Here is a 17,320-nt window from a genome sequence, read left to right as displayed (position 1 = left end):
AGCTGGTGACTGGCTACAGTTACAAAAGAAGAACCCTACGCTGGCCACTTGTGATATTCTTCAACATTCTTCAATATCTTGGACATCTCGGCGTGCAACTTGTTTGTCATCTGGATGGCGTTGAACCCAGATTGGAACAGAGGGAAGCTCCAGAGGAGACAGCTCTTTCTCAAGGAGCTGGGCAAGGTATTAGTAAGACCTCAAACCAGAGGAGGCAACATATCCCAAGTACCCCAATTTCTGCAGCAATCTTGTGGAGCATTTAGGAAGACGATGCTGGTGCCCCATCTGCCCGACCCACAGAACCAACAACTCCAATACCTGAAGTAAGTGTGAGTGATGCTGTTTCATGTGTGTGTGTCTGACTCTCCTACCTTGGCCTGCTGTAACTATATAAGTGAGTGAGTGAGATGTTAGTAAAATTCCTGAACTAAGTCTTCTCATCATTCTAGATTGCAGCTGGTAGCAACAAGAAGAAGCGCTGTGATGCGTGTGGACCCAAGAAGGACAGGAAGACACAGTCCACATGCATCAAGTGCAAGAAATACATTTGCAACACACACAGTAAAACTCTGTCCCTCATGTGGTGTGTAGACCAGACTTAATTTGTGTTCAATGGGGCTAATTTATAATTTCCCAAAAATACTGTATGTAAAAGTTGTCCTTCCAACTTGTTCATTTCAAAGCAATAAACATAAATAGTGATGAAAACCATGTTTCATATATATTTGTTCAAGATAAACATGATTTATTCCACCCATGTCTTGATTATAATTGATTTTTGTAACACAAAAATCACATTTTATAAAAAAAACGAACAGCGCTTTTATTGATAATGTGATCTAGCAGAGTTAAATGGCAAATATTGTCACGATTACCAGGATCAGTAGAAAGGCAGAGTCAATTGCGGGAGACAGAGGTCCGGTAGATCGTAGTATTTAATAATAATCCGGAAAACACAAGAAGCCGAAAGGCACAGGGCGCACACAATAATCAAAAAGGGAAACACGTTCCCAAAACAAATGACGCACGGGGCGCAGCCCGGTCAATAATAGAAAATAGGGAGCAGTGCTCACTAACGTCTATCCTGAAATGACATCAAACAATCCCGCACGAAATCCTGAACTGAAAAGACACACTAAATACCACCCCACTAATGACAGACAAGAAACAGGTGCGGAACAGACAGACAAAACCAAAAGACACAGAAACATGGATCGGTGGCAGCTAGTAGGCCGGCGACAACGACCGCCGAGCGCCGCCCGACCGAGGAGGGGCGCCACCTTCTGTGGATACTGTGACAAATATTAACAATGTATGCTGTCTATATTGCTTGTAATTGATATAAGTCAACATCTAATTATTAAGTATTAAGCATTTTTACATAAATTGTTATGGCTGTATTGTTTTACAAACCCAATAATGTCGTGGGTCCATCAGACCCGCGAACGTTGGGCCGGTAACCGAAAGGTTGCTCGATCGAATCCCCGAGCTGACAAGGTAAAAATCTGTCGTTCTGCCCCTGAACAAGGCAGTTAACCTACTGTTCCTAGGCCGTCATTGTAAATAAGAATTTGTTCTTAACTGACTTGCCTAGTTAAATAAAATGTAAAATAAAAAATATATATATATATTAAAAAATAACAAAAAATAACAAAAACATGAACATCACACAAGGGTAAAGGCTGGGCTGCAGGTGACTGAACACAGACATATGCCTCAGGAATACATTTTGGAAGAGCAGCCAGATTGTGGGAGGGTTGGGGGCCTGTGTGGGGTAACCAGAGATCTGTGTAGGTGTGTTGCATCGGCTAACTCAGCCAGGTGAAAGCTAGAAGATTTTACTTGGAAGGGGTGGGTGGGATAAACAAGCTGTGAGGGGGGCTGAAATTTGACTTGGCAAAGAGCTCATCAACTGCTTTAGCGTTTAAATGAATAATTTACCCCGTCCACAATCAGACATACAGTGCTGAATGTATCATCAATATCATATTTGCATATAACTGTACCGGTCTCTGACTCTCTCATTCCCTTCATAAGTTAACCTGGTTGCTTTAGCTCATGTAAAACTACACAAATAAATGTATAAAAATTAATGAGTGTCAACATACTTGGATTCAGTCAACACCACAACACCCCATATTGTCTGTGTGTGTGCGTGTGTTAGTGTGCGTGAGTGTGCATGTACACTTCTCTATCGCCATCTATGTCAGCGTGTGGTTATCGCTTATTTGTTCTCTCTGTTGTCAGTAGCCTATATGGGTCAGTCGCTGTCATTCTTCTAATAGGGGAGATGTGGTAAATCCCTCTGTCTCTGAACAGCTTCTCTCAAGCAAGGGATCTGACACCACAAACCATGCTCTCAGTCCCCTGCACCTAAATTTAGCAGGCACTCTTATCAAGAGTGACTTACAATAAGTGCATTGAAATAAAGTAGGTAAAATAACCAGACGTCTAGTTAGGGTCTCTAAGCTAGACAGGATGTGGTGGGGCTGCAGAGAAACAGAGATGATAGATAATGGGGGCAGGGAGAAATACACCATCTCTGACTGATATCGTCAACCACACGGCCAAGGTGACAAGCAGCAAAAACCTGTTGAAACTAGATTCATTGAAAGTATTCAAATGTGGGATTCAGAGTAGGGCAAATGCCAAATAAAGTTGTGTTAATTGTATAGAATTGGACCTTTTGAGGATATGGTAAAATATTTATTTGGCTCTTGCAGATGGCGGAGTCTTAGCAAAGATAAGGGATGGCTGCTGTGTGAAACTACACTGTAAAAGTAGAAAGTCTCAAAACAGCATGGTTGTGGAATGAATCCATGGAGAGTAGTGCACCTAATCAAAAAGCTGATCAAATCAAACGTTATTGGTCACATACACATACTTTGCGGATGTTATTGCAGGTGCAGCGAAATGCTAATGTTTCTAGCTCCAAAAGAGCAATACTGTAATACTAGGGCAGCACATAACCTGGCAGTTTAGAGCATTGGGCCAGTAAACGAAAGGTCAAATCTGTCATTCTGCCCATGAGCAAGGCATCTAACCCTAATTGCTCCAGGGGTATTGGCTGATCCCTGGCCAAAACCCCACTCTCTGAGGGTGTCTCAGGGGGAGGGAGATATGCAACAAAACACATTTCCATTTCACACCTCACACTTGTACAGGTTACCCACTTGTACATACAGTGTAACATGATTGTAAAACTACCCCCTAATTATAACAATACACACAAATCCCCAACATAAAAATAATGGAATTAAGAAATATCAGAACAAGTAATGTCAGAGTCTGGAATATATATATATATATACGGCACTACAAGTAAAAAGTTTGGGGTCACTTAGACATGTCCTTGTTTTTGAAAGAAAATGACATTTTTTTTGTCCATTAAAATAACATCAAATTGATCAGAAATACCAATACCAATTATCAGCAACCATCACTCCTGTGTTCCACTTCTTAGACTTGCTTTCAATAAGAATGACAGATATACATATTTCAGCTAAATAAATGATCCATCATAATAAATGAAACAAGCTAATTAAGAGAGACAAGTTAGGCCAGAACAAAATTTTGCGAAAAGTGATAAGAAGAGTCTAAAAACACTCAAGATCAAATGGCAAATCAAGATCTACAGAAAAAAAGTAAATCTATTGTTAATAGCTTTTGTTATTAAAGCTTTTGTTATTACATCTATGGACCTAAAGGAGCCTAACAGCCATTGCTGCTAAGGAGTAGGAGGCTTTATCTCAAACGCCTGCTTTTTTTCTATTATGTACACAGCTGCTATCCACTGGCAAGCTAAACAATGACCAGCTATAAAAAGATACAGGGGAGGCACCTACATTTAAACAACAAAACAGTCATAACTGAAAAGAAGCTTTGGCCAGCAGTAGCATAGCAAACACCAAGGGTGCCACATGTCCCCCCCACATTCTGAAATATCATTTTTGTCCCCCCAGTTTTATCATTGGAATGTGATACAAAACGAGGCAATGGTGTGCTTTAGGACCATACGGACGCCTCCGAGTGGGCGGGTAGGTTGTTTGGAGTGTTTATCCGACAGGATAAAAAGTTATGTCCTCCCACTTCCAAAACCAAAGTTGTGCCCAGTATTAAAATATATGTTCCATTTGTTTTAACTTATACATTGGGATTTGGGACAAAAGGCAGCTGAAAAGAAGGATTATCCTGACCCTGCTACTAACTCAATAAATAGTTATTGAATTGGTCCTTATCAGTGGATGTCAGCGAGGCCTCTATTTGACAGGTCTGTGAGAATGACCTACAAAGAAAGCCTGAAGTTATAACATCAGCGCAACAGTTCCAGGGGATTTTTCTCCCATAACAACTGTGCCTCTAAAAGGTTTTCTGGGTGATTATTATTTTACTTTCATTTTGGTTAAATGTCCTCTTTATGAGTTATCATGTTGGCTTCTCAGTGACTTCCAGTTCTGTTCCTTCATGCTGTGTCAACATCCCTGCTGTCAGCCATGCGATGTAACTGCAGTGTATCATAAACTGATGCCATTTCAGGGTTGTCTCTATGCGACTCCAGTTCTGGTATACTTCTTCGCTCCTCCTAGGCAGGGAGAGGGAGGTAGGGAGGGAAGGAAGGAATGAGAGGTACAGGGAATAAGGGACAGGGAAAGACGGGAAGGGCAGGAAAGCACCAACAACAAAAAATAATAGTATGTTTCATTATTAGATACTTCGTACCAGAGGAAGGAAGCAAGACACGTCTGACGCTCTCTTGTCTACACTCATTGTTCTGCAGCTGGTAACTCAACTGTCATCACAACACATGTAGGATCTTTCCTAAAACTAGTGGGAGGAAACACAAAGCCTAACTTTAAAAGTCCACAGACTTTTTTGCACATACTCTAAAAGACAATGTGAAGATAAAAGGCATTACTGTATACCATATGTGCTGAGTGGCTTCTCATTGTGCAACCCAACCATATCATATGGGCAAAACTGGTTGCAATGACATCAGGCCGGGTATCAAACTCAGGTGGGATGTGCAACTCAAGACTTAATAAAATCGCCTTGGACAATATGACAGGATTATTCAGTCTTTCAGGCATACAGATAGAAGATGCTTGCATAGTGCTAAACCTTACAGTTGTAGCCATGATGGCTGCAATAGCTGGTTTATTGTCTATCAGCCTGTAGCATTATTACTAACCTGGTTACCTGTTTGTTTTATGTAAGTAATCGTTGCATACTCAATGTCAACTTGCACTCTTTCGGATGAATCTATGAAGACAAATAAAGTCAATTAAATATATGGCGGGGGTGTGACTAACTGACAGAGACATACAGACGCTCATCTCCTGGACAGGTTCTGTAAACCCTCAGGACTACTGTTTACGATGGGTACCTGTCTCTCTGCTAGCGGTATTTGTGGCACCATAGAAGCCAATCTTTAAAGTAATGATTTTCAGAGCGTGTTTGTGTGGGTGCCAGCTGCTTTTTCAACATTTAGAGAGGTGTATCAGGAAGGTCTGAGATGATAATAATACTGTCTGACTAAGCAGAGGAATTGTGACACTTTATTTGACCTGCATCCTGTGTTCAAGTAAACAGTTCCTACTTTTTACCAAATTACTTTTCTTGATAATAAAAAAAAGGCAGATTATGACATGTTTTGACTGACCTCAGACCTCTAAAAGATGAATACCTGCCTTGTGAGTGTTCATTTCCCCTCTGCTTTAGATTGATTGCAAGTCCAACCAGCCCTGAGGCAACCAAAACGCAGATTACAGCAATAATAAGCATACCCCGAGTCATCCCATCACTGTCTGAAATAAATAAAACACAAGGAAATGATTAGTGTAAAATATCGCAAGGGTTTGGCAGTATGTTTTAAATGGGCTCAACTAATAGTTTTACTTAATTGTTTTGGAAGTTGCTATTTTCTGGATGGCTTTAATTCAGAATTGATACTCTTACCTGTCTCCTTGGGATGACCATCTTCACTGCAACATTTTGGGACAAGAACTGTCTCCTTGCTGACAGGGTTAGCAGCCACACAGCTGTAGGTGGAGTTGTAGTTCTTTCCCTCTACCTCCAAACGGAGAGATAGATCAGTGGTGAGGTCAGGACTGCTGGTCTGGTTTAGTATTTCCTCTCCCCTGTACAAGGTCAAGGTCACCTCTTTTTTGTTGTCCACAGAACACACCACACTACAGGAGCTGCTGTCACACTCTGTCACCTGAGGTTTGGAAACAACATCTGGAAGACAAATAGTAAATACATTGGAGGAATGGAACTTATATTTAATGTTTTTGTAATATAGCACACGCACGCACGCACACACACACACGCACACACACGCACACGCACACACTTACAGTAAAGAGTGAGGTTTGTCCCAGTGAACGCGATTTTTAAATCTCTCTTCTAAATCTACATGGCTTTGTCCATTGATCACACTTGCAGTAGTGTCTTCTCCATACCTTAAATATCCAGTTTTAAACACTCTCTCTGGAAACGATAAAGACTGTCCCACAATGCCTTTCATCTGCTGAGTCTCAGACTTTACTGTTTGCTGGGAAGCACAGAGAACTGTGGACAGAGAGAGACTCAATGTCAACACAATAACAGTATTCCAGGAGGTCTGAAAAACAGTCACACAATAAATCTCACAATACTTGGATAAGTGTTTAACATGTCAGTAACTGCACCCATATGATATTGCAATCTGATGCCAGAAGATAACAATGACATTCTATCGTTAGTTGATTTGTGCAGCACGTCTACAATGTAGTTGCCTGGAACAACACTATTGACTTGAGTATCACAGTTTCTCTTTGCTAATAACAGGTCTGATGTGATGGTGAAGGTCAGGAAACAAAGTTTTAGGACTGGTAAGTTTAATATTTTGTCTGTAGTTGAGTTCACATACATTCTCTGAGCAAGGGAAAATCTTTCACTAAAAGATTGTTTTCTTTTCCTTCCAAAATAAAAAAAATCAAGGATCATTGAAAAGCACATGGTAGAGGGATATTTAACAAATTTCCACTAGCTAAACAGGTGAGGCTCAAAACTGTGCCCCACCTGCCCTGAATGACGGGTAGCCACTGTTCATGCCACGAGAGGTACCGGATCCTGGAAAATAGGTTTCGGAATGAAACAGTCCGAAACTGAGAGGTGCCGGATCCTGTTCTCAAATTAAGCACTGGTTTCATTGTCACATCCTCTGAAGAGACATACAGTGGGGGGGGGAAAGTATTTGATCCCCTGCTGATTTTGTACGTTTGCCCACTGACAAAGAAAGGATCAGTCTATCATTTTAATGGTAGGTTCATTTGAACAGTGAGAGACAGAATAACAACAAAAATATCCAGAAAAACGCATGTCAGAAATGTTATAAATTGATTTGCATTTTAATGAGGGAAATAAGTATTTGACCCCCTCTCAATCAGAAGGATTTCTGGCTCCCAGGTGTCTTTTATACAGGTAACGAGCTGAGATTAGGAGCACACTCTTAAAGGGAGTGCTCCTAACCACATGTTGATGCTCCAGATACTCAACTAGTCTAAAGAAGAAGAATAAGTCTGCCTTGAATTCTAAATCAATCACTGACAGTGTCAATGACAAAACACACCCACACCATCACACCTCCTCCTCCATGCTTCACGGTGGGAACCACACGTGTGGAGATCATCCGTTCACCTACTCTGTGTCTCACAAAGACACGGCGGTTGGACCCAAAAATCTACAATTAGGACTCATCAGACCAAAGGATAGATTTCCACCGGTCTAATGACCTTTGCACATCTTTCTTGGGCCAAGCAGGTCTCTTCTTATTATTTCTGTTCTTTAATAGTGGTTTCTTTGCAGCAATTCGACCATGAAGGCCAGATCCACGCAGTCGCCTCTGAACAGTTGATGTTGAGAGGGAACTGTTACTTGAACTCTGTGAAGCATTTATTTGGTCTGCAATTTCTGAGGCTGGTAACTCTAATGAACTTATCCTCTGCAGCAGAGGTAACTCTGGGTCTTCCTTTCCTGTGGCGGTCCTCAATAGAGACAGTTTCATCACAGTGCTTGATGATTTTTGCACTTGAAGAAACTTGAAATGTTCGGCATTGATTGACCATCATGTCTTAAAGTAATGATGGACTGTCGTTTCTCCTTACTTATTTGAGCTGTTCTTGCCATAATATGGACTTGGTCTTTTACCAAATAGGACGTTGTTCTGTATACCACCTCTGCCTTGTCACAACACAACTGATTGGCTCAAATGCATTAAGAAGGAAATAAATGATTTTAACAAGGCACACCTGTTAAAGAGTTACCATCTCTTGCCAATTACTTTCATAATTGTTCATATTTCATACACAACGTTAAGGATGGAGACTTCGTACATGTAGTGTATATACATTCAAGTTACAGTATTTCCTTTCCTTTTTTTTATTACATAAACAAATAACAACCCATTTGACATTAGCGTTTTGGCGGGAGACAAAGCACATTCCTTTGTGAATTTGGAGAGGGAGACCCTGGATCTCCTCTCCTGTAATTTACAACAGGGCATGAAGTGTCAACCCCCCACTAGCTCCCGCCTCCCCCTCTCTGTGGGTGAGAGAGGGTCTGGTTGAAATCATCCATTTCCAAGCTAATCTGACCTATTTGGATCCTCACAGGACAGTCATGACAGTAGTTTGGTAAATAGTGGAGAACATAACAGAGACTCTAGAGGGAAGATAAAGGCAGGACAAACCTACATGAAAACATTCAACCACAAGTTTAAACATGCCCATGAGATCAGCAGGTTTGGGCAGTCGGTTACAATCATTTTGAAAATAAATGGTAAAAGCGTTTCAGGGAGTGGATGTGGTGCCATGATTTAAATCATTTGCTTGTTTACATGCTACTAATCCCGGTTTTCAGACAAAATGTTCTGACCAAATAACAACAATAATATTGCATTTTTATCAAACACATTTCTTGCAAAGTAAGGTACAGCACTATGAAAAATACACATTTAAAATGACAGTAAAGACATACACACAGCATGTAACATTGACATAGTGGTATGGTTGCCTACCTATAGCACCATGCTAACGTGAAACATGTAGGACCAATGCTGTTATTGGTCTGGTCCCTCACCGGAGACCAATCCGGAATGGCTAAACCTACCAGGGGCCCAAGCCCCCTCCGGCGTAGCTCTCAGGGTCATTGAGAAACACAAGCCTCTTAACCACGCCAAGGTCACAGCTTTGAGAGAGGAGTGATTGAATCTAGTCCTGTCTGAACAGAAGGTAAGATTCTGACATCTGAGTATAAAACAGACTCTTCTGGTGAACAGACTCCTCCGGTGCCAGATACCAGTATATACCCAACCTGTAATGCCAGCACAAACAAATAGAAACAGAAGCCTGCAATTCAATGAGATTTGCATATTGTGCTTGTTCTTGTGTATTCTGTATTTTCACATTGGCTGGTATGTTATACAAGCCAACAACAAGTGACCACTTCCATCCTAAATGTGTATGTGTGTGTGTGTTCACAGATACAGAAGTTGCATAGAAAACCAAGTAGCATAATATGCATGCACATATATAGACAGTACATACACACATCCATACACATAGACCTTACCAATGTATGAAATTTCACTTCAGCATAATGTTGGTCTTCTTCTCTTTGCTTGCCGGCTGCATTGAAATAAAGGGAAAAGGCACAATATTACACGATTACTTATGTTCTGTGTTTGTTGCCTTCAGGGTGCTCTGTATGATGTGAACTGTAACACTGATTGTACTTACCTCCACATTTTCTTATTTTAATTGCCCAGAATATACCACCACGTATTATCCCAACTGCTAACAATGTGACCAGTACGATTGCGACAGGATTGGGACCAGACTCTGTTAAAATAAATACAATATGATAATATGCATGTTGAGGGATTTTGTAAAAACTGCCTTCAGGTTTTACTATTAAAAATAAAATAGGTTATTTTTCCCCTTACTATGCTACAAAATAAGTTGTTAGTGAGGAAACAAAGAGCAGACACTGTCTGGGAGTCGGCTCTGTCCAATGAAATCTCTGGTGAGGTCGTTATAAACAGAGCCTGTTATTTACTGGTCTGTCACTACGGTCCCTCACTGATCCACAAAACAGAAAAACAATACTATATGCAGTGTTGACATACCTGTGAGGGCAGAGCGTGTGGACAATTGAGGGCAGAGAATTTCAATGTTGAGTGGAGTTGGTTTTGAGTCAGCAGGGTTGGAAGCCTCACAGCTGTAGGTGTCAACATTTCTTTTGTTTAACTCCAGAGGGAGAGAGAGATTGGCGAGAAGATCAGGGCTGCTGGTCTGGTTGAATATCTCTTCTCCTCTGTACCAGGACAAGATCACCTCTCTCCCGTTCTTCACAGTGCACACCAATGAACAGCTCACTTTTTCAAATGGACTGTCCACTGAGTGACTGATGTGAGGAGCAGACACTGAGGCTGGGATAGCAGAATGATTAAGCAGTGACTCAATGACAAACAGAGATTTAAAATAAAGTGTGTGTAAAGTAAGAAATAAGATGTCATAAATGAGATGTAAACATATATGAAGAAGTGGGCTATTTCTTTTTCAAATATGTGGCAGACTCAGGCGGCAGACTCACAGTAAAGTTTACAGTGTAAATGTTGTGAATTGCTTGGGATTTTTGAGACCAGCCATGGTACATGTTATAGTTTAAAAACAAGTAACTAAATACAAAGGTCTTTCTTGATCTTAATTGAAAACAACTCTGGGAGATAGGTAACAGAGTAAATGGGAGAATGGAAAAAAGGGAAGTAAAAAATTAAGCCATACACACACCATAGACAGTTAGATTTGCAATCTTCGATGTAGTCCCTGTATTGATGATAACTATTTTATAATGTCCAGAGTCGTTGATGGTGAGGTTTGTGATGGTGAGAGATCCAGTCTGAGTATCCAGCTTCAGTCTGTCTTTGAACTTCCTACTGTAGTCCGTTTTAATCACACCAGCATTCAGCAGAGCTATGTTATCAAATGAATCTGAATGACTCAAAGTGAAAGACCATGATATAACTATGCCACTAGGTAGTTCAGTAAGTCCAGTCGGTAAAGTTACTTTCATTCCCTCTTTTCCCATCACATTTACAGCATCAATCAGATCTGAAAGGAAGAAAGAAAACATAGTCTAAGGGCAGTAGCTACATCAATACAAGACATTAACAGGACTAAATCCTGTAGGTGATCCCGGATCCAAGCCAAGCACATGATAGACTGCATGCAGTGACCAACGTACATTTTTGTTTTATTGTCTTTGTATTATTATTAATATTATTTTATAATCCATTGAGTTGTAGTTATGACTACTAGGTGCAGTCTAGTTCACATGTCTAACTTGTGAACACTAAATAAGACTATTTTACCTTTATTTAACCCAGAGCTGCCAACTCCCAAGCATTGGCCATGAGACACACGCATTTCACCCTTTTCTTACACATTCACGGCACACCTCATACAGGACTGCCAACTTTTGAAAAAAGCGTGGAGTGATGTTTGCTATGTGAATTTCATTGCCCCCAGTACAATCCCTAGACGGGGGACTGTGGGTCCCCCCCCGGGAGATTTTACTGTTTTAAAGCAAATTTACTGCAATCCTACGTATTTTGACATGAATTAGGTCTAAGATCATGGTGCAATATTAGGTGTATTCAGTGTCATGACATTGGCCTCTTTGGGTACAGGAAGGACAGTTGACCCCCTCCCCTTTGTACCATCCCCCAACCTACCTTCCACCCAACCCAGGCCCTGTGTGAAAGGGTTGTAAAAACTCTAAGAGGATAATCTCCTACCACATGTTTCATAGAGAGACAAAGGAAATTCTTCCAACTCATAGAATTGGAGAACCGAGCGACATGTGTGTTCTGGAGAAGGTATGGAAGATTGGTGAAGAATCGATACGAACTGGTCCACTTGGTACAATTTTGTGATACTCAGAAGAGACAATATAGCCATATTACCATAAAACTGTTTATATAATAGCCTCAGCGATGAGACTTGCATCATAATGGTTGTATAAAATGTATTAATAAGGATAAAGCTATTTGTAATACATTGAGATGCTATGTACTGATGTTAATGTGATGGAATTGGATTTCTGTACCAATTCTAACTCAGCCATCGGCACGCCCCCCATGTTTTCTGTTAATTACTTAGTGTAGTAAATAAATGATTTTAAGACAATTGATGTATGGATGATTTTAGTAAAGACTGGGTTCGTGCAGATACAACAATTTACGACGTTTGGAATGAGACTGAACGCGAGGTAAAATACACCATTTAAACCAGAAGATAATCGGCCTATATTATAATATAGGAAAGTTATATTAGGAAAATTATAACTTTGTAATCTGAATATTCTCCTTGGTGCCCCGATCTCCTAGTTAATTACAATTAAACGATTAATCAGTTTAATCGCGTGATAATAATTACAGGAAGTTAATTGATAAACATGTCTTCAGTTTAATGGTACCCCAAAGACACGACATCAGGATGCTTTTAACATTAAATCAAAATTGTTACTTTGAGAATTTTGGGGGATGAAATGTAAAGTATGCTAATATTTGTTAGGTGGTTTGACACTTTATTCAGACAGTAATGAAATGGGGAGAGAGGCAAATGCTAGAAACAGTGGGAAGGTTGGATGCAGGGATTGATCTCTGTTCTCAGTTGGAAAGTTGTATGTGACACATGCCGAGGAGTGTTACGCACTACACCAAGGCTCTGCACAGGAAATATTATTGGTTGATGGCAGTGGGTGACCAAATAATAGATTGCAGTCTGCTTGTCCATAGACTGCTTTCAAGGTAAGGACACAAACATTGTATATTTTCTAATTTGGGTGAACTATTTAAAATAGGGCTGGAAGAATCCTGTTTGCTCTCCAAGAGCCCCCCCCCCCCCCCCGATCTGTTTCCCAAGTGCTGGGTGTTTGAAAATGTTCTTGTTATAACAATTAATTTCTCAAAATCACCCAACTTTCAAGAGAAATGAAATTAATATCAATATTCAGGTGTTTTATGTTTACTAGTTGCGATCCTTGACATCATCTTACATAGACAAAATATAATGTGTTTATGAGTCACCGTACTATCTCTGCCTAGCATGTGCACAATACTAAAATGTAAAAATTATATTTGATTCCTGGAGCATTTAATATCCTATGCTTATTTGAATTATTCAAAACTGTCCATGAATGGCTGCAAAAAGACATAGCCTCATATAAGTCATTTTCAAAGACACAAGTAGGCATATCAGATTTCAAATATGTGATTACACTGACAAAATTGTGAAGAAGTGGAATAATCAAATAAGTGTGGGGAATAACAGTAGTGTTCTTGCTCACAAGCACAGTAATTAGCCTATATATATATTTTAGCCCATTGTTAAGAATGAGAAATGTTCCACTGATCAGACTCAATAAAGTAAATAGCTAATTAAATCTCCTGAAGACTAGGTGACACAAATCTGCCCCTACGCCCTAACCAAATTATTTGTCTAGTTATTGTCCCCCTGTCACAGTATCCACAGAAAATGGTGCCCTTCCTCGGCCGGGCGGCGCTCGGCGGTCGTCGTCGCCGGTCTACTAGCTGCCGCCGATCTGTGTTTCTGTGTTCACTGTGTTTTGTCTGTCTAGGTCCGCACCTGTTGTCATTTCTGTCATTAGTGGGGGGGGTATTTAGTTTGTTCCTTTGGGGTTGTGTGTTGTGCGGGATTGTTTGTTTGTCAGCGGGTTTACGCTGTGGCCGTGTCTTCTCTATCGTTTTTATATTGGAGGATTTATTTTCTCGCCGGGCTGCGCCCCGTGCGTGATTTTCCCTTTGTGGATTACCTGTTTCCCTTTTGGGTATTGTGCACTCCCAGTGCCTTTTGATCACCTAGTGTTTGGGTGTGAATAAACTTCGAGCTACTGGACGATATCTCCTGCATTTGACTCTACTCCTTCCTCCTGCCCTAAGTACCCGTGACACCCCCCTCTAGAATAAAACTTACACTTTTGGGTTCACAATCTGTTTGCAAAATTATTTTCATAGTTACAAATCAGGTCACCCTACCAAACTTCCCTGCTAAAACCTATTGTAGTGTATGTCTGTCTGTCTGCTGCCTTTTCATTGTCACAGCCAAAAAGCCAATCAGCAAAAGAGCGGACTAACGCAAGTGTGGATTAAATCGACTTTAGTACATACTGTCTGTAGTGTCTTAGCTCTTATTACTAATGGATATAATAAGAAAGACTCTGAATACATTGAAGTGAACTGGAGCTTCACATTTACTAAAGCTAGTTAGTACAAGAATAACATAGAGCACCACTGCACATGACCAAGGACGCGTCACGATCTGAACCTCTATCGTCGTCCTGTCTTGCCACAGCACTGTGAACCGCCACACATTGAAGCATATGATTAGTCTAGTTATCTAAGGAATCAAGAGGATTGGATGGAAAAATAAACTCCCCTCAAGGTTAGAGTGGAGCTGAATGGAGAGAGAACTATCTCTCCTGAGTTTATAGAACTCTAAAAAAGAGTAGCATGGTACCACTGTTTTATGTACAATATACAATGCAGTATTTTGACAGCATGTACAAAAGTTGATTTAATCCACACTAGTCCCCTCCTTTGGTGATTGTCATTTAGGCTGTGACAACGTAAAGGCAGCAGACAGACCTACCTACAGTGTACGTTTTAGTCTAGAGGGGGGACAGTAAATAGAAAAATAATTTGGTTAGGGTGTAGGGGCAGATTTATGTAATCTTGTCTTCAAGCGATTTGATTGTTTATTTACTTTTTGTCTGATCAGTGGAACAATTCTCATTCTTAACAATGGGCTAAAATATAGGGTAATTACTGTGCTTGACTTGTCAGCAAGAACACTACTGTTATTCCCCACACTTATTTGATTATTTCACTTCCTCCCAATTTTTCCACTGTAATCACATATTTGAAATCTGATATGCCTACTTTTTTCTTTGAAAACAAATGATATAAGATATGTATTTTTGCAGCCGTTCATGGACAGTTTTGAATAAGTCATACAAATAAGAAGGTGAAAATCAACAAAGACCTCTCTCTCACAATCATCTCTGCTGTGTACAATGACAAGGGCCCATATGAGTGTGTCTGTCATAATCGGACTGTTGCAGATGTAAAGCTAGATGTTCTGGGTAAGTTGAACAGACATGACGAAACTTTCCATTTTGAATGTTGACTGGGAACAAGAACTATGGCTACTTTACTCAGGGACAAAACACTATATCCACCATTTTTTTTATAAGAAATGATTGGTTATGGGTACCTTCATGTGTCTGTAAAATATTACTGTTCTCAGAAATTTACATTATTTTTTGGGGGGGGCAAACTGCCATATATAAAAAAAATTTAACTGGAATGGAATGTTCGTATCCTGTATATTTCACAGTGATATGTGATTGGTTTCTTAGGTATCTCTTTATGTAGTGTTGTGGTGTCTCTCATGCCGTGATGTGTTAGGTTCTATTTGTTTATATACATTTTTTAATCCCAGCCCCCGTCCACTTCCCCGCAGGAGGGCTTTTGCCTTTTTGTGTGCCATCATTGTAAATAAGAATTTGTTCTGACTTGCCTAGTTAAATAAAGGTTAAATAAAAAAAATATAATAAAAAAGCATTGGCTATTAAATGCTCCAGGAATCAATATAATTTTAAACATTTTAGTATTGTGCACATGCTAAGCAGAGATAGTACGGTGACTCATAAACACATTATATTTTGTCGATGTAGAGTAAGATGACGTCAAGGATGTTCAACTAGTAAACATAAACCACCTGAATATTGATATTCATTAGATTTTTCTTGAAGGTTGGATGATTTTGAGAAATTAATTGTTATAACAAGAACATTTTCAAACATCCAGCACTTTTGTGTCATTACCTTGAAGAGCAGTCTATGGATAAGGAGACTGCAATCTATGATTTGGTTCCCCACTGCCATCAACCATGAATATTAAAAATGTACTTCACATTACATCCCCCAAAAATCTCAAAGTAACAACCTTGTCGAATTTTGAGTGTTCATTTCATGTTCAAATCATTCTGAATACAACTGATGTGTTTTTTTTTACCCTGGTCATGCGCCTAAGTCATGTCAAAATACATAGAATTGGAAGAAATTTGCTTTAAAACAGTACAATTTTCGTCTGTACCAGGGGGCAATGAAATTCACATAGCAAATCTCACTCCAAACATTCTTCAAAAGTTGGCAGCCCTGATTTAACCGGTAAGTCATCGAGAACACATTTTCTCTTTTACAATAACGACATGACCAAAAAGCGATAATGAAATTATAACAGCATTTTTTTTCTGCAGCATCTGCCACAACACTTGCAATAATATAGCACATTCACATCAATTACACAAGAGTCATGTAACATGATAGTAGCCTACTTTTGTAATTGACTCTCAGTTTGACAAGGCAGACTTACCACTTTCGAGAAAGAGTAATATCCAGAGAACGGATCGTATCATTTTTCTTTTCAATAGGGTGTTCAGATGAAGTGTAATTCAAAGATACATTTTTGCCATGTCTCTCTGTCGCTCTCTCACTCACTCACACACTCTCTCACTCTCTCACACGCATTGTGTGCCCAGTCTCTCTATTCCTCTTAATCTCTTTCACACATTGTGTGCACTGTCTCTCTCTCTATCAGGAAAACATGTTAGAGAAAGTGGGGAGTGTCCCTTCTTGTATTTTTTGTGAATTAAATTAAATTCAAAGGGCTTTATTGGCATGAGAAACACATGTTTACATTGCCAAAGCAAGTGAAGTAGATAATAATCAAAAGTGATACAAACAATAAAAATAAACAGTAAACATTACATTCCCAAAAGTTAGAAAGGAATAGAGACATTTAGAATGTCACAGTATTGCTATATCTAATGTTGTAACGATGTGCAAATAGTTGAAGTACAAACATAAATATGGGTTCTATTTACAATGGTGTTGGTTCTTCACAATCTTGCTGCTATCAAATAAAATAAAATTGTATTAGTCACATGTGCCGAATAGAACAGGTGTAGACCTTACAGTGAAATGCTTACTTACGAGCCCCTAACCAACAGTGCAGTTTCAAAAAATACGGATAAGAATAAGAGATAAAAGTAACGAGTAATTTTAGAGGGCATCAGTAAAAACTAACAATATATGCAGGGGGTGCCGGTACAGAGTCAATGTGCGGGGCACCTGTTAGTTGAGGTACTACGGACATGTAGGTAGAGTTATTAAAGTGACCATGCATAGA

General features: G+C 39.8%; 1 protein-coding gene across 1 annotated transcript; it reads right to left on the bottom strand.

Moving 5' to 3' along the window:
* Positions 1-880: 880 nt before the first annotated feature.
* Positions 881-16,679, bottom strand: LOC106602780 (T-lymphocyte surface antigen Ly-9-like). The gene is made up of 9 exons (XM_045717634.1): positions 16,505-16,679; positions 10,836-11,156; positions 10,172-10,474; positions 9,783-9,884; positions 9,616-9,671; positions 9,230-9,357; positions 6,551-6,573; positions 5,959-6,240; positions 881-5,807 (listed from the first exon to the last, which is right to left on the bottom strand). The coding sequence occupies exons 1-9, from the start codon at positions 16,545-16,547 to the stop codon at positions 5,611-5,613; spliced, it is 1,455 nt and encodes a 484-aa protein (XP_045573590.1). The 5' UTR covers positions 16,548-16,679; the 3' UTR covers positions 881-5,610.
* Positions 16,680-17,320: the final 641 nt, after the last annotated feature.

The sequence above is a fragment of the Salmo salar genome, chromosome ssa04 (genome assembly GCF_905237065.1).
Source record: "Salmo salar chromosome ssa04, Ssal_v3.1, whole genome shotgun sequence".
NCBI classification, from domain to species: Eukaryota; Metazoa; Chordata; class Actinopteri; order Salmoniformes; family Salmonidae; genus Salmo; species Salmo salar.
Note: the sequence above shows the minus strand (reverse complement) of the source record. Positions and strands in the feature narration are given on the sequence as shown.